The sequence below is a fragment of the Oryx dammah genome, unplaced genomic scaffold (assembly GCF_014754425.2).
Source record: "Oryx dammah isolate SB20612 unplaced genomic scaffold, SCBI_Odam_1.1 HiC_scaffold_26, whole genome shotgun sequence".
Taxonomy (NCBI): domain Eukaryota; kingdom Metazoa; phylum Chordata; class Mammalia; order Artiodactyla; family Bovidae; genus Oryx; species Oryx dammah.
The window spans coordinates 41,075,380-41,093,592 of record NW_024070210.1 but is presented as its reverse complement, the minus strand read 5'-3'; the positions used below and the strand labels follow the sequence as shown (position 1 = coordinate 41,093,592).

The following is an 18,213-nucleotide window of genomic DNA, read 5'->3' as shown; positions in this document are numbered from 1 at the left end:
TGCAAGAATGATATGAAATTCAAATTCAAAGTCCATAAAGTTTTATGTTGGTCAATAAAATGCTTGCGGAAATTTGCTCTCTTCTGCCTCTCGGCCCACAAAAGCTTAAAATATTTAGTATCTGTCACTTTGTGGGAAGTTCGCTGACCCCTGCTACAGGCACTCAATTCCTGCCTCCTGAGAGAGGGTGTAGCCCTTCGGGGAGGACACAGTTCTGACACTTCCTGGTGGCTTCTGCAGAGCACAGAGCTGGTGTTTAGTAAATACTGTTGAATGGAGCTGAGAGGGAATGTGTTTTTAATTTGAGATGGATACAGTGTTATGTCCTTTCTTGCTGTCCAGGCCTTTTCTTTATTCCCCTCTGCTGTTGGGCTGGTATCTGTTATGTCTGGTAGAAAAAATGACAGGGAATACCAGGGTGGGTCACAGAACTCATGGAAAACACAAATGAAATGAAGTCTGGGAACCAGAGGTTTTGTTTTGGGTGGAGAGGAACTGTTTGCTTTGGGGGATTGAGGTAATGAAAGTTATTTCAATAACATAATTTAACAGTTGTACACGCTTTCTGCCAGAAGTACAGCTAGGCAAACCTCACCCAGGGACCCCATCTGCAAAATGCAAAGGGTAAACTCTGAGTGCTAAGCAGAGCACAAAACTATAATACACACCTTGGTTCTACTATGTTAAAATACACCATATGGTCAAAGACTGGAGGGGAACTGAAGAAATACAAATTGTTGTGTTAGGGTGATAGGATTATGGGAAAATACTTTTTAAAATAACCCTTTTCTTTAGTGGCTAAAGTATTTCTACAACAAACAAAACGTCTGAAAATGATTAAAATGAAAAAAAAATTTTTTCAATTTATTTTTTTATTGAAGCATAGTTGGTTTACAGATTATGGCAGTTTTATGTATACAACAATTAAAATGAAAAATCCTATTCTTTCTCTGTTGTGAAGTTGTGAAGTCACTCAGTCGTGTCTGACTCTTTGTGACCCCATGGACTGTAGCCCACCAGGCTCCTCCATCCATGGAATTTTCTAGGCAAGAGTACTGGAATGGGTTGCCATTTCCTTCTCTAGCATGCAAAATTTTTACCTGTTTCTCTTTTTTTGCTCTTTTTTACCTTCCCCCTCTCTAAAACATAATTTTACAGTGAAGTGGGAATGTCTTAGGATCCTGACTATAAATACAGACACAAACATGTACAAATAAAAGAGACATTGATTTATATAATTTTAGACTGTTCTCAATTAAACTCTAAACTATCTAAAACACTAAGTGGGAAGAACATTACTAACCTTCCACTTAACACAGTACCTGCACAACCAAGGCTTAATCAATGGTAGTTGTCACTATAAAGCCCTATTTCTGTGCCCTAGATCTTATAATTCCTCTAGACAGAAAGGGCATCTCCGTCATGGTTGAATCCTTATTTTCTGACATAATGTCTGGCACACAGTGCCTGGCTTTCAATTAAAATGGTTAAGTGAAAAAAAAATAAAAAAATAAAATGGTTAAGTGAATAAATAAACAATAATTTTAAAGAGTGGGGGGATATAACGTGGAGGTACTCTGCTAGTAAGGACTAGTTTACATCTGCTAATCTCAAACTCCCAATCCATCCCTTTCCCGCCTCTGTCCCCGTTGGCAAGCACCAGTCTACTCTCTACATTGGTGATTCTGTTTCTGTTTCATAGATAGGAGAAGGCAGCTTAATTCTACCTTTAGTTCTTTTTCAAGCCAAGACCCATTCATTCATATCATGTCCCGAGAGGGAGAGATCGACACAGAAGCACAACCAGGCAATGTTACAATGTCTGAGGCTGGAGGGTTTAGGCCTTTCCTTAATACACAGAGTGATAAAGAAGCCTGAGGTGAGGTTTTGAAGTAGCCATCATATCACCCTCTTGAAAGTAAGTTAATGCATCTCTTTGTTCATTCAACAAATACTCTTTGAGTCCCTGTTATGCACACGGAATTGTTCTATGTGATGGGGATGTGAGGAGCTAGAAATGGAAGCAGAGAGGCAGGGAAGTTGACTATAGTATCTCTTAGTATCCTTTCACTTCCTAGGAGATCTCAGTGACTGCTGCATGGAATAAATGGAGCTCTCAAATAGGATGCAGTAGGTTCAGATTGCAAAGAGGCTCCATGGATGAAACCTTGGCTTCCCAGAAGACATCAGGAAAGTTTTAATGGATACAGTCTACCACAAAGATTTAACTGAGATTTTGTGACAGATAGATGAAGTGATGAAATGAAAAGTACCCTTAACTTGTTGTAAAAGACATTGTTTTGAATCCAGCCCTGATTCTATTTCTAGTTCTATGAAAATAAGCAAATTTCTCATATTTCCGAATGTGATTTTATTCATCTATAAAACTGAGACAGAGCTATTTCCCCACAAGTTTGTGTTAGTTATCTATCCCTGTGTACTATACTGTCCTAATAATTAAGTGGCATAACACTGTCATGAAAAGTATGTGTGTGTGTGTGCATGCTTAGTTGCTCTGTTGTGTCTGACTCTTTGTGACCCTTTGGACTGTAGCCCACCAGGCTCCTCTGTCCATGGCATTTTCCAGGCAAGAATACCAGAGTGGGTTGCCATTTCTTTCTCCAGGGGATCTTCCTGACCCAGGGATCGAATCTGTGTCTGTCTCCTGTGTCTCCTGCATTGCAGGCAGATTCTTTACGTACTGAGCCATATATTTATTCTGTAAATTCACTGGGCAACTTTTCTGCTGATCTGTTAGGATCACGTGGTGGTGTTGTTCAGTCACCAAGTCATGTCCAACTCTTTGCAATCCCATGGACTGCAGCATGCCAGGCCTCCCTGTCCATCACCATCTCCTGGAGTTGGCCCAAGTTTATGTCCATTGATGCCATCCAGCCATCTCACTCTCTGTCACTCTTTTCTCCTTCTGCCTTCAATCTTTCCCAGCATCAGAGTCTTTTCCAGTGAGTCGGCTCTTTGCATGAGGTGGCCAAAGTACTTAAGGACTGCCTTCAGTCCTTCCCGTGAATATTCAGGGTACCTTTAGGATTGACTGGTTTGATCTCCTTGCTGACCAAGGGTCTCTCAAGAGTCTTCTCCAGCACCACTCTTCAAATGCATAAATTCTTCGGCTTTCAGCCTCCTTTATGGTCCAACTCTCACATCCATACATGACTACTGGAAAGACCATAGCCTTGACTATATGGACCTTTGTCAGCAAAGTGATGTCTTTGCTTTTTAATACACTGCCTAGGTTTGTCATAACTTTCCTTCCAAGAAGCAATTGTCTTTTAATTTCATGGCTGCAGCCACCATCCGCAGTGATTTGAGCCCAAGAAGAGGAGATCTGTCACTGCTTCTACCTTTTCCCCTTCTATTTGCCATGAACTGATGGGACCAGATGCCACAATCTTAGTTTTTTCTAAAATTGAGTTTTAAACTGGCTTTTTCACTTTCCTCTTTCACCCTCATCAAGACTCTTTGCTTTCTGCCATTAGAGTGGTATCATCTGTATATCTGAGGTTGTTGATATTTCTCCCCACAATCTTGATTCCAGCTTGTAACTCATCCAGCCCAGCATTTTGCATGATGTGCTCAGCATCAGTTAAATAAACAGGGTGACAGTAAAGAGCCTTATTGTACTTCTTTCTCAATTTTGAACCAGTCAGTTGTTCCGTATAAGGTTCTAACTTTTGCTTCTTGACCTGCATACCGTTTTCTCAGACAGGTATTATGGTCTGATATTCCCATTTCTTTAAGAGTTTTCCACAGTTTGTTATGATCCACACAGCCAAATGCTCTAGCTTAGTCAATGAAACAGAAGTAGATGTTTTCTGGAATTCCCTTGCTTTCTCTATGACTCAATGAATGTTGTCCATTTGATCTCTGGTTCCTCTGCCTTTTCTATACCTAGCTTGTACATCTGGAAGTTCTCAATTCAAGTACTGCTGTAGCCTATCTCAAAGGATTTTGAGCATAATCTTACCAGCATGAGAAGTGAATGCCATTTTCTGATAGTTTGAACATTCTTTAGTACTGCCCTTCTTGGAAACTGGGATGAAGATGGACCTTTCCCAGTCCTGTGACCACTGATGGTTTTTCCAAATTTGTTGACATATTGAATGCAGCACTTTAATAGCATCATCTTTTAGGACTTTAAATAACTCTGCTGGAATTCCATCACCTCCACTAGCTTTATTGGCAGCAGTGCTTCCTGAGGCCCACTTGACTTCACACTCAAGGATGTCTGACTCTAGGTGAGTGACCACACCGTTGTGGTTATCTGGGTCATTAAGATCTTTTTTGTACAGTTTTTCTGTGTATTCTTGCCATCTCCTCTTGATCTCTTCTGCTTCTATTAGGTGTTTACTGTTTTTCTCCTTTATTGTGCCCATCTTTGTGTGAAATGTTCCCTTGATATCTCCAGTTTTCTTGAAGAGATATCTAGTCATTCCCCTTCCATTGTTTTCCTCTGTTCTTTGCAGTGTTCGTTGAAGAAGGCCTTCTTGTCTCTCCTTGCTAATCTCTGGAGCTCTGCATTTAGTTGGGCATACCTTTCCCTTTCTCCCTTGCTTTTCACTTCTCTTCTTTCCTCAGTTATTTGTAAGGCCTCCTCAGACAACCGCTTTGCATTCTTGCATTTCTTTCCTTTGGGATGGTTTGGTCACTGCCTCCTGTACAATGTTATGAACCTCTGTCCATGGTTTTCAGGTACTCTGTCTACCAGATCTGATGGCCTTGAATCTATTCATCACCTCCCATGTATAATCATGAGGGCTTTGATTTAGGTCATATCTGAATGGCTGAGTGGTTTTCCCCACTTTCTTTAGTTTAAGCCTGATTGCTATGCTGCTGCTGCTGCTGCTGCTAAGTCACTTCAGTCATGTCCAACTCTGTGCGACCCCATAGACGGCAGCCCACCAGGCTCCCCCATCCCTGGGATTCTCTAGCCAAGAATACTGGAGTGGGTTGCCATTTCCTTCTCCAATGCATGAAAGTGAAAAGTCAAAGTGAATTCGCTCAGTTGTGTCCGACTTTGCGACCCCATGGACTGCAGCCTACCAGGCTCCTCTGTCCATGGGATTTTCCAGGCAAGAGTACTGGAGTGGGGTGCCATTGCCTTCTCCAGACTTTGCTATAAGGAGGTGATAATCTGAACCACAGTCAGCTCCTGGTCTTGTTTTTGCAGTCTATATAGAATTTCTCCATCTTTTGCTGCAAAGAATGTAATCAATCTGATTTTGTTATTGACCATTTGGTGATGTCCAAGTCATCTCTTGTGTTATTGGAAAAGTGTATTTGCTCTGACCAGTGTGTTCTCTTGGCAGAATTCTGTTAGTGTTTGCCCTACTTCATTTTGTACTCAAGGCCAAATTTGATTCCATATGTAGCTGCATTTAATTGATGAGGATCTCAGATTAGCTGGGACATACTTTTTCATCCTGAACTTCTTAAAGCCGTGGCCATTTCAGAGCAGCCGCTAAGAATTTGAAGGAGGAATCTGCTAGGTCTGTTAAGGCTTGGCTTTGGAAGTTAGGAGGAACCTGAGCAGATTCTTTTAGGATTGGTAGAGTTTTTTGAAATGAAGAGGGGAAATAAGGGAATTCTAGTCCCATAGACCAAAGAGTATGATAAGGTTTCAAGAGAGGTGGTTCCTGAATCATCTGGCATCAAGAAAATCTTTTTGCAAATACATAATTTTCTTTGTGACTGAATTTTGTGACTGGTAGCACACTGCTCTAATGTGTGTTGATTGCCTGGATTGGTGTGTTTCTTACATATTTAAAAGAAATCTCTTTTACCAATCTCTCTCTTTTTTAGAAATCTCCTTTTTCCCCCTTTCCCTCCAACTCTTTAGTTAAACCATGACACTATTGCTCAAAAAGAGGACTATACGACCTAGGGCTCCCATCTAACATGAAGAGGAATTAGAGAGTCTTTACTGGAGGAACTGGAGAAGGAAACGGCAACCCACTCCAGTATTCTTGCCTGGAGAATCCCATGGACGGAGGAGCCTGGGCTACAGTCTATGGGGTCACAAAGAGTTGGACATGACTGAGCGACTTCACTTACTGGAGGAAGGGACCAAGGAGAAAAAAAGAGGGCTAAGGCCTAAAGAAAGCATTTAATCTAAATCTCTCCTTTAGAGGTGAAACCCTGGAAAGCAGTTTAGGGATAGGGTAGGAGGTAATACAAATGTTCAGACATGCTGGAATGTTCAGACTTGCAGGGCACTGGGGTTTGCTCTTTGCTCCATGAGCAAAAACCTTAGAAAAGCCCTATGTTCAGCTGCTGCTGTCCAACACATCACTGAGCAGAGTACTCTGAGAGTAGAGTGTCTCATGCTGCTGGAGTACAGAGAAAACAGGCAGTTGCTGGAATCCCCAGAGGGTGCAGAACAGTCCAGAAAACTGGTGGGCAGGACAGGGCCTCCGTAGATTTCCAGTCTGTTTCTCTTGAGCCATGGTCCCTCTGCCTAGACTTTTTTCCCACTCTGAATACCACCCTTACCTCTTCCTACCTGGGGGAGCTTTTAAAAATGCCTGTGTTATGGCTCCGCTCCAAACTATTTAAATCAGAATCTCCAGGGGTTGAGTCCTGGTGTCTGATTTTTTGCAGGTTCCTGGGTCATTCTACTGTATAGCCCGGGTTGAGAACTACTACCCTAATTGAAGTTTAGTCATGTGTTTGGATTTAAGTTAAACATCACTTCCTTAAGAAAACCTTAGCTGATCAGCCACAACCTAAGTCAAGTACTCCTATTATATGTCCTCTGAATAACCAGGACTTCTTCCTCTTGGCATTTAAAAGTTGAGTCATCATTTGTTTCACATCTGCCTTTCGCTGTAGACTATTCTGTGAGGGGAGAAACATTTCTGCCTTGCTTACCCAGGAACTTGGTTCAACCATGCACCAACTGGTACACAGTTGGTGTCCAGTAAATGCATCCTGAATAGAGGCTTGCCTTTACTCAGTCTTGGGTGTGTGATCAAGGCTTCAATTCATGAATCTGCTAAGAGGATTTTTATAGGGCTATGACTTTAAATAGGCTTCATGTTTTCATCTTTGAGACTATGGTGTCATGACACTTCACAGACTCATCATCACCATTATAACCCTGTGCAGCCAACATTACTCTTGCCATCTTGCAAGTGAAAAGAAGTTAAATAACTTGCCCAGGTCCATATACTCTATTGCCTGGGCACAAATCATTGCTGGTAAGGAAAACCCCTTTCAACAGGATTTCTGTTAGTTTGTGCTGAACTCTTATTTCTGTCTTGACAGCTGGTGGCTACTACATGGGGGATTTTCTGGGGGTCTCCAGTTTCAGTGCCTAGGGCCTCTTTCCCCTAGGGAAATCGACTGCGATTTCCTGCCCTACTATACCCTTATAGGGTGCAGGCAACATGGGGCCTTGCCTGTAGAAGGATATCACAAATGCTGTATTCTTCAAAGTCACCATGTCGTGTTTATCCTGGAGAGGCAGGTGTGTGTGTGTTTGCGTGTATATAAGAGAGAAAGAATAGGAATGTCTCGGGAGGCACAAGAGGGCCCTCCACTAGAAGCCTAGGATTAGTTGTGAGCTGGGCCCGAGATCCGTCCCTTCACTGCCTCCACCCCAAATCCCAGGTTCCAACATTCACAGGCCTCTAGGTGGGAATCCCACTCAGACTCTTGAGGCATCTTGGGTTCAGCCTGGGTGACTTGAACTGAAGCTCAGAACCATGCCTCCTCCCTCGCCTGCACATCAGCCCCTGAGTCCACAGCAGGAGCCCCCCCTGATTTGCCCTGCCCCGGCGTCCGGCCTCTGCTCGGTGCCCGGCCCCAGAGGCGCAGTGAGGCGGCCACCGGGGAGACTGAGATGGGTCTCCTTTAGCGCTGGGGCCTCCGAGCTGCCTTCTCCAGCGCGCATTCTTGGTACAGGTGGCACAGCTTCACGCGCCGGCTGGGCTTCCCAGATCACGGGAGAGGCTATTCTTGGGTCTAGATCTCCCAGCCGTGCAGCGGGTGAAACCGCTACTCGACTTCTTCCCGTTCCCTTAACTCCTCACCCCAAAACGCAAAATCCCAGGCTGGGCAGGACCGGATCACCTCTGCCTCCTCCCATTGCGCCAATCCTGCGAGCGAGAGAGGCCCCTGCGCCGAGGCAGTGGCTGGCAAAGGGGAGTGGAAAGGGAGGATGGATGGGGCCGAGGGGTGGAGTGGTGATGAGGGGGATGTAGGAGGGGGTGTCATTTTCTTTTTCTTTCTTTTTTTTTAGAGGTATTTCTCTCGCGAGAAACCGCTGCGCAGACGATACTTGAAGAGGTGGGGAAAGGAGGGGGCCGCAGGAGCGGCGGCAGAGACTGTGGGTGCCGCAGGCAGACAGGCGGCCACAGCTGGGACAGCTGCGGGCGGAGCGGGGCAGCGGCTGCCGCGGCCAAGACCGAGGAACAGCCGCCGCCGCCGCCTTGGGAACCGGATCCGCCGCTTCTCCAGTGGGTGCAGCCAGGGTTCCCATAGGGATCGGGCGGCCGCCGCGGCTGGGGCTCCAGCCACGGAGGCTTTTGCGTTTGCGCCGCGCCGAGGGCAGAGACAGGGACTGGGGTGAGGGGCTGTCCCGGAACGTCCAGAGCTGGCGCTGGCCCTCCCCTGCCTGACAGCTTCCTGGCCCGGGGCTCCTGGTGCCGGGCTCGGCGTCAGATGTTGAGGGGTGGTGGCAGTGCCCGGAGCCGGCCGGGGATGGCGCGGCGGGCTTCCAGCCCGGCGGCTTGGCGGAGAGGACAGACTGGGGAGCTGGGGCGTCAGAGCGCGCATTGCGCACAATTCGTGCTAGTAAAAAATACATCCAGCGAGCTCGTCCCGGGGTTTAGATCTGCTCAGGACATGGGGACTTTTGAAGCGCTTTTTTCAGGCGGCGCCCGGGAGGCCAAGGGGTTGGCTGGAACCGATGCCTCCGAGGGCCTGGGGCTTTTCAGCCAACTGTGGACCAAACGGTCTTCACTTACCCAAAGTGCGCCACGCGCAGGCGGTGCGCGGGTTGGGCTCGGGAATGGGGACCCTGAGGCTTCAGCATCCTGATGCCTTGAATGTCTCCCCCCCGCCTCGGCGATTTGTCTGTTACAGCTGGCAGGGGCCGCCTGAAGTGGGAGCAGCGCCTGGAGAAGGCGGGAGGAGCCCGGCCCGGGGGACGGGCGGCGGGAGAGCGGGACCCCGGCGGCGCGGCGCGCTCCAGGGCGCAGCGGCGGCCGCGGACACAGCCCGGGGCGCGGCGAGAGGCGGCGGGAGCCGGCGGCCGCTCGGCATCATGCGGCGAGGGGGGCTGCTGGAGGTCGCCCTGGGATTTACCGTGCTCTTAGCGTCCTACACGAGCCATGGGGCGGATACCAATTTGGAGGCTGGGAACGTGAAGGAAACCAGAGCCAACCGGGCCAAGAGAAGAGGCGGCGGAGGACACGACGCGCTTAAAGGGTAATGGATCGGGCCAGCTGCTTTGGTGTGGGTGTCCCCTTCGTCTTTTCCCGAGTATCAAGATCCAGAGGAACTGACAGGGTCGATTCTCGACAGTAGAAGGATCCTTGAAAAGACTTCCTGGGAGCACCTTAGAGATGCAAGGGTTACCCAGTCCTTGCTGCAGTTCCTGGCCAAACCACCTTGCTTCTACTCTTTACGGATTTCTGCCCCAGAGTAGAGATCAAGGCTAAAAGGAATCCTGGGCCATTGTCGAGGTTGATTTGGGGAGGCGAGGAGGGTTCTTTGAGGAAGAAGGGGAGGAGCTGCGACTGAAAAGAGGGGCAGCCCATCCTTTCCCTTCATACCAATTCCGGTTGTGTGTAGGGAAAGCAATTGCGTGGTGGGCATCTTAGTAGATGCTCTGTTTGTAGGGGAGCAAGGAAAGAAAGGGATTCCAAGGACAGCCATTCAGAGGAGACACATAGCTAATAGTTGGTTCTCCTTGAAGGTGCGCTTATTAAAATTAGGGACTTTTTCCTTTAGATGTCTACACTGGAAGCAGAGCAGGGCAAGTGTTTCTGAGAACTTGTTTTGCGGTTTTAAGAAGCTCCTTATTTCATAGGGGCAGTAATGCTGCTGTGGCAGGCTTTGAATGAGCGTTTTTAACCAGTCGTGTGTGTGTGTGTGTTACACACATGTTTAGTTGAACATTTCGCCAGTCTCCTATGCCCCTATTACAGAAAATGTTTCAGCGGGAAGTATTTAAATTAGGCAGGTTGACTGCATAAATATTGTCAGTTTCCTGAATCAAAGAAGGGTGGGAGTGCCCTTCCCTTAAAATTGTTCAGATTGAAAGAGCAGTATCTCAGAGAGTGTTTAAATTCAAGACTCCGTAGAAGCAGCAGGATGGATTGTAAATGACCCATTTTGTTTCTTTGGATGATTCTGTAATGAAACCAGAGAGTAAATACACAGAGGTTTCTGTTAATTTGTTGCTCTTTTAAATATTAAAAAATTTTTTTTGTTTAATTGGGATATAGTCGCTTTATAATGTCGTGTATCCACTCTTTCTTAGATTTTCTTCCCATTTAAGTCACTACGGACCATTGTTGTTCTTTTTTGAGTAGTTGTGTAGTTTGACCACATGGCCCTGAGTGATCAAATGATGGTGTCCACTTGGATATGTGGCTGAAACTTTCACATATTCTTTTTTGTTATGGGTTGTTTTAATTATATGTATGCAGTGAAATTTGTGTCTGTATGGCTCAGGTACAGAAAGAAAAAAGTCCAGTAAACTGAACAGATGAGTTTTTGAGTGCTGGTCTAGATCTGGGGCAACACAATGGTCAGAGCTAAGCACTTAGACCTTGGTGAAATATGCAGGATTTTCTGACCCCAGGAAAGTTATGATTAACTTAGTCCCATCCTGGTCTTTGTGGAAAATAAATCAAGGATTCCAACAAGTGTTGGAAAGGAAATTTGCTTATCATATTAAGCCTGATACTGATCAGACAGCAGATATTTTTTGCCCTGTGTGCATGGCCCATGGCAAGTTCGGTAAATGAACTGAAACTCTGATTTTCATCCATTCTCAAAAGGACCTGATTTAGTCTAGCATTTTTCCTTTAAAAAATATATTTCTGCTATATATATATATATAATCTTAGAAGCTAAGCTAAGCTTGACAGCATTGCTCCTAGGCAGAGATAGGAAGTTTAATTCTGTGGATGAAGGTCTGCAGGGAGACATTAGGCCTGGCCAGACATTTGTCTCATCTCTCTGGGCTATCACCAACCAGCCTGTTTCCTCGGGAGGCACTGACTCAATGTGAAAACAGAAACTAAGCCTTGCTTTGTTGCTTCACAGGATGTCCATGTTTTACTCTCACCAACACTTAGTTTTTTTCGGTTTTATACATTTTTTTAAGTTTATAAAGAAACGCTTCTCTGTGTTTAGTTAGTATGTAGTTGCTGAGATTTTGCATATATATGAAAAATTTAGCAAATAATTATAATTAACCTTTGTAGCATAACTATATATTAACATACTATAATAATGAACCTTTATAATATAAAGGTTTTTATTTTTATAAATCATGTTATTTATAATGTTATATGCATATAATGTATGCATTATATATATATATATACATATTTGAAGTAAAAAATTAAACTTTAAAAGGATATACAATTAAAAATATTTCCTGCCTACCTCTCAAAGACTGTTTTCTTATGTATTTTTCTAGAAATAGTATAATACATGTACAAATATAATATATGCACATATATATATAAACTCACTTAGATATGTGTGTATATCCTTTTTAATGTCTGGAATGTACTATAAATACTGTTCCCAACCTGTCTTACTTTTGTATATCTTTACTGCATCCTTCTATCAACTCATAGGGATCTACCTCATGTGTTCTCTTGGCGTATAGAATCCCATAATGTGGCTGGAACAGTTTCCTAGTGATGGCTCTTTAGATTATATTAAAGTTTTTGCTCTTACCAACATTCTTCTACCTGCTCTTACCTGCATGTTGGTGCCCATGTGAACATTTATGTGTAATATAAACTGATGAAGGAAAATATAATTGCTGTTTATCAAAGGTCTTCCCATAGGTTTGAAATGAATGCCAACTCTGTTCTTAAATTTGAATAGCTTTTAAAATGTATTCTCTCTGCTTATTGCTATTACAGTCTCCCATGAATAAGTCTTTAACCACACCATGCTGTATACATCATCAGGAAGAGCAGTCGTGTGTTCCATTTTTCCAGTTATTGCTTAAAACTCCTATTGGCTAGTTAAAATATTAGCAGCTTCAAAATCAACCTCTTTGACTACAGCGAAACCTGTTTGCCATTTTGATGTACAGTTTATGAAATGAAAGTGATCTGAAATCCCCAAGTCTGCTTGATGCCCAGTTGGTGGCAGCAACTTTCAGCACCTCACAAATATTTCCTCTATTTAAAAGGTGCTTTAAGCTCATCAGTGTCTGCCACCCATTGGTCTGGGCTCTCCTACAGGTTACTGTCTTCTTGTCTTTCTCTGATGTGACAGGTGACCATAGAATTTGCCTGGGTATTCTTCTTGAGATATGTAGTACTTTCCTGTCAGCTTCCTAGGGACCTGCATGGTTTTCCCCTCTTTGGGTATATAGTCCTAGCTTGTCCTTCTCTCCTCCCATCCTGTTGCAGGTGTTATTTTTTTTTTTCTCTCTCTCTCTCTCTCTCTTCCCACTGGGCAGCAGAAGTTGTTCCACAGTGGAAATTTAAGGATCCTCAAGTTTCTTCCCAGCTTTCACTGTGTTTTCTTAGAGTAAATCGCCAATTTCTGTTTTTACAGGAAATCCTTTTTTTTTTTTTTTTTTTTATGGAATGAGTGTGGTCCCTATTCACTCTGCAAAAACTGCATTTCTCTCTATTTTGAAATGAGGGTTTTGCAAGTTTTAAAAATGTTTTCAAGTAATAAATGTATAATAATTTTTGTTTGCCTGGGCACAGCTTAACATGTGTGAAATGACTTTATGAGACATAATAAAATCCTAGCTTTATCGTTTGAATTTCAGGTCACAAGAATTTTCTCAGCTAAATTCTTAACTTCTGTGATTAGGCAAAAAGTGTGCAAGACAATCTAATTTAAAAAAAACATAGCTTTACTTGAATAGCAATAGTCCAACCAGTCTATCCTAAAGGAAATCAGCCCTGGGTGTTCTTTGGAAGGACTGATGCTAAAGCTGAAACTCCAGTACTTTGGCCACCTCATGCGAAGAGTTGACTCATTGGAAAAGACTCTGATGCTGGGAGGGATTGGGGGCAGGAGGAGAAGGGGACGACAGAGGATGAGATGGCTGGATGGCATCACCGACTCGATGGACATGAGTTTGGGTGAACTCCAGGAGTTGGTGATGGAGAGGGAGGCCTGGCGTGCTGCAATTTATGGGGTCGCAAAGAGTCAGACACAACTGAGCAGCTGAACTGAACTGATGCACCGTTTATGTTTGCTTTATTGCTTTAGCTCCCAGATAAGGAAATATTACAGCCTCCCATCAAAGGGAAAAATTCTTGAGAGTGAAACCCCCTTTTCCCAAATCTCTGATAAGATGGATTGTTGCACTTTTGCTGTATTGCCTGATTTATAAGTATATAAGACTGGTTGTATTTCACACAATTTGTCCCCTTGTGCCTGCTTCCTTTGGTCTTTGTTTATTTGTTTATTTTTTCTTCAGGGGTCTTATTACCAAAAAAATACACGTGGAACCGTTCATACACAGGATAGATTATGTGACGGCAAACTCTGAGGGATTAATTACACAGAAATCTGTTATTAAAATAAAGAACTTTAACAGGGCACACAGAAAAAATTCTGCAGACTTCATAAAGTCCATTTTACTTTATAAAGAGGACTTTAAGACTTCATCCAAAGTCAGATAGGCTAATAACTAAATATGAGGCAAAAATCCTGCAGTGGTATGGTTTGTCCTTTCATTTATTGAATAGATTAAGCTAAAGTATTGCGACACCATGAAAAAACAGATATTTTTAAATAAAAGGTTTCAGCAATTCCACATTTTAAACAAGACAGGAGACAAAGTATTTATTTCTGGGATTCATTTTGTAACATTTGAGACATAAAACTTGGTATTAGGATACTCAGACATAGTTTGTTTGCTTTTTCCTACAATAAACCAAACAATAAGCCTAACCAATTTGTGAATTTTAGCCTTAATTTCCAAGGTGAAAATAAGATGTTTTCTTAAAATAGAAATAAACTGTATTAACAATTTCTTTGTGTCTAGAAACCCAACAAATAGGCCTATTGTAGAAACAGGAATTTGTTTCATGAAATTTTTAAAGAAAGCTGTAATAAACAATCTTATGAGGGCTGAATTATGTGGCAGACACATGGGAGTTTAATATTTTAAGTTTGTTAAGCTTGACTTTCCCATTAGATTGTAAAATCATCAGTGGTAAGAAATGAGCATTCTCCCACTAACTTGCTGAAGCTGGGATTGAAAGAGTTCATTAATTCAAAAAGTCTTGATCGAATGCTACCTTGAATTTAGCTTTGTGGAATGCTGGAGACATACTGCCCACAGCCTGGAGGAGTTGAATATTTCCTAGGAGAATAAGATGCCTTAAAAAAAAATTGGGAGGCAGCAGAAAAGTAGGAAAAGGCATGAAGTCTAGGAGGAAGTAAAAGTAAATAACAATAACATCTGTAGCAGTGGTAGTGACGTTAAGGTGACTTTTATGTGCCAGGCATGGTTCTCAGTGTTCTGCATATGACAGCACATTCAGTGCTCACCCCATCTGTATAGGGCCAGTCCTTTCATCACCTTCCCTCTACAGCTGTGAGAGCTGAGGTATGCAGAGGTTAAGTTTTAAAGACAAATTCTTAATATTAAATTTTCTTTCTCCATTAATTTTAGTTATGGTTTTGGTTTTCATTCCTCTGGACAAAAATGCAGAACTAAGACATTGGTAAAATTCCACTTAAAATTCCTAATATTCCTTCATGCTAGTTCACAAATCCCAGGTATAATTAATAATGTAGTAATATAATATTTTGTCAAACAGGAAGCTTTGATATTTCTGCAAAGACTAATAAAACACGGAGGGGCTTATAGCATGTCTGAACGGTGGATTCTCTGGATAGCACATGCGTTTTAGTATTATATCTTGAACTTTTATTGAGGATGTCAGGTAACCATCACAGGCATCCTTCAAATGCATTGCCCATGGTTCTGAACCGGAGACATTCCTCATTATGTCATTCAGAATCTCTTGCTCTCATGTCCCATGTGAGAAACTTCCCTCAGGATAGACGTGCACGAGGTGTTTCTCTTTCCAGGTGAAGCTGGCATGTCTCTTAAGTTTTCATCAGTACGATGAGTTATTTAATTCTTTCATGTCATTTTTCACCTTGGTTGCCTGTAAGCTCAGAGTCATTAATATAGTGTAATTTTTTACATTAAATTGCAGCAATAATGGTAAAGAATAGCAAGCTCTGGTATATTGTTCACTATTGCGTTGTTCATGTATTACTCATTTAATACACAATTATACATACAGGTCCATTTAACAGATGAGGAAACTGAGGGATACAGTTTTTCAGTGATTTTAGTTATTCCTTCAGGGACATAACCTAGTAAGAGATGGAGCTGGGAAATCTGGCTTCCTAGTCAGTGCTCCTTAACCATTGTATTTTGATGATTCTCAATTACAATAAAGCCTGTACCTGATACGTTTCTTCCTTTCTTCCACATTCGTGACACCTTCATTTCCCAAGAATCTTCTGCCATTGCTGTGGAGAAAGGCTCAGTGTTTATTGAAGGCAGGCGCACTCCCATGACAAGCGAAGTATCATGGTGGGAATGGGTTTATTCAGAAATGACTCGGCAGTGGATGACTGTCAGGAACCAGCAAACGAGGGAACGTGCTGCCTGTTTTGAAATAAACTGTATTGAGGACAGCCACGCCCACTTGCTTGTGTGTTACTTATGCTTTCACACTTACTGGCAGAGTGAGAGCAGTCGTGGCAAAGATGGCAGGGCTTGGCCAAACGGAATTATCTGCTGTTTCGCCCTTTACAGAAGAAGTTTGCTGACCTCTGGTCTGTGTAATAAATGCGTCCTTAGTAGGACAGAAAACTTACTGAAGGCTGAGTTTTTGTTTGTTTTATCACTAGGGATATCTAGAAACTGGGCACATACTAAGTATGCAATAGGTAATTTTTGAATGGTTGACCAATTTTAATTGACTAATTGGGTAAGGTATATTATATATATATTAGAGCTTGGAGGAAGTACAGGAGAGAAATAAGGAAAAATTTGAGTGAAAAAGGCATGAAACAGAAAGTATATAATATTCTGGTGATTGAGGGACATGCAGCGCAAACCCTGAGTCACGAGTGCAAACCCTGAGTCACTGAGTACAATGGGTTTGCACTCGTGACTCAGGGTTTGCGCTGCATGGCTTTGCGGGCATGGTTCAAAGTGTAGCCTATGAAAGTAGAGTCCCCTGAAAGTGTGCAGTGTGCCACCATGTGTGCCTGTCTGTAGGCCAGGGTGGGGGAGGCGGGTGATGTTATACTGTCTGATTGTTGTGAAAGCTGAGGATGGAGACGTAATACAGGATTCCAAGATGGGAAGATGATCAGATCTTAGCCACTCTGGCCAAGGTGTAAAAGGTATATGATAAAGCGAGTAAGGAGACTAGAGGCAGGGAGACTTGGAAGGCTAGTATAGGAGTCCTGGTGAGAGTGCATGATGGTCAGAGCAACAGTGGCCGGGGAGATGTGGTGGTGGTGAGGAGGAGGCTCAAGTGGCAACGTGAGCAGTACTTGACCATTTGGTTATGAGAGGCAAAGGCAAGGAAGCTTCCAGTGTACATGTACCTCCATGTACACTGAAACTTATTGCATGTAAAAACATTGTAACATTATTAATGAGAAACTAAAGAGAGAGTTATTCCTAGTCTCCTTACTATAAGGAAATAACCTATTTTATTTGTGTTTTGGTAATCTTATTGCTATGTAACCAATTACCCAAACTTAGTGGCTTAAAACAACAACAATTTTATTATTTCTTATGATCCTGCAGGCCAGGAATTTGGACAGGACACAGTGGGGAGTCTTGTCTCTGCTTCCCACAATGTCTGTCGGGTCTGAAATGAGTAAGATGACTTCTCCACGTGTGTTTCTGGTTCTGTGATCGTGGACTGGTGCCTGCAGTCCTGTTTGCTTTGGTGTGGTTGAGCTAAATGGATGGACAGAGGAAGGGATAAAAGAAGCAAAGAGCCACTTGTCTGACTCTGCTGGGAGCCTTCCAGATTTCAAAGCTCTCTCCTATGTGATCTTTTGCCTGGGCCGGCCCCTGGGGATAGGCCACTGAGTGTGTTTTTGCAAATGGGGAAACTGAGCCCCAGGTGCAGCTACCAGATTTTGTTCAGGTTAAGTGTCTGTTGGGGCTGGATGGTGAACAATAGCCTCTTCATCTCTGGTCACATGTTTTAACCCCACCAGTTGACCACAGACTGAGATGAATGGCTAAAAGCTGGCTGGAAGGGCCTGAATGAGTTCATATGTTATCAGGGTTGGCTGGGTTTCTTGGTTCTCTTCCATATAGTCTCAGATTGTCTCCCTTCCCCTGTGGACCATCCAGCAGCATCGCCAGACTTTGTACAAGGCAGCTGAGGATACCAAGAAAACAAAAGTGGAAGCTACCAGACTTTCTTCAGACAGTCTTGTCTGAAATTCTATGCAAGTCACAGACCTTGCGCGGATCCAAGGGCGTGGGCTAATAAGCTCTGCCTCTTGATGGAGGCGAGGGGCAGCCTGTGTCTAGAAGGAGAGGAGGAATTAAGGGGCAAAATCTTTGGAGAGTAGCTACCACAGTGAGGCAGTGGGTTTGTGAGAAGTCTAATCAGATGTTTCAATTCTAACTTGATCTCCTCTGATTGACTTTGTTTCCCATCATGGTTGCTTCATTGTGTTTTGTTTACTGCCACCTCAGAATGCTACAGTAGTATCTCTGTGATCTTTCAGATTAATGTTAAGCGCTTTGCTCTTACTTTGGCTGCAGTTCTGCATTTAAAGAATTTGCAAATTCCAGGAATAAGACTATAGTTCCTAAAAATCTGGCAAGTTATGAAACTCCTAATTCCCCCTCCCCACAGAAGGAGAGGGGGAATTTAGCCTCTAAGAAGCTCAAGGACAAATTTAATGCACAATCACTTAATTTTGTTAATTTAGGTATCTAATATGTTTTATCTTCCT

General features: G+C 43.3%; 1 protein-coding gene across 1 annotated transcript in view; it reads left to right on the top strand.

The window, feature by feature from the left end:
* Window positions 1-8,343: 8,343 nt before the first annotated feature.
* The window catches only part of FBN1 (fibrillin 1), a 273,407-nt gene continuing 263,537 nt past the window's right edge, over window positions 8,344-18,213 (top strand). The window contains exons 1-2 of the mRNA XM_040226469.1: window positions 8,344-8,477; window positions 9,106-9,450. Coding sequence (XP_040082403.1) covers window positions 9,287-9,450 — 164 coding nt within the window. The 5' untranslated portion in view covers window positions 8,344-8,477; window positions 9,106-9,286. The remainder of the gene's footprint in view (window positions 8,478-9,105; window positions 9,451-18,213) is intronic.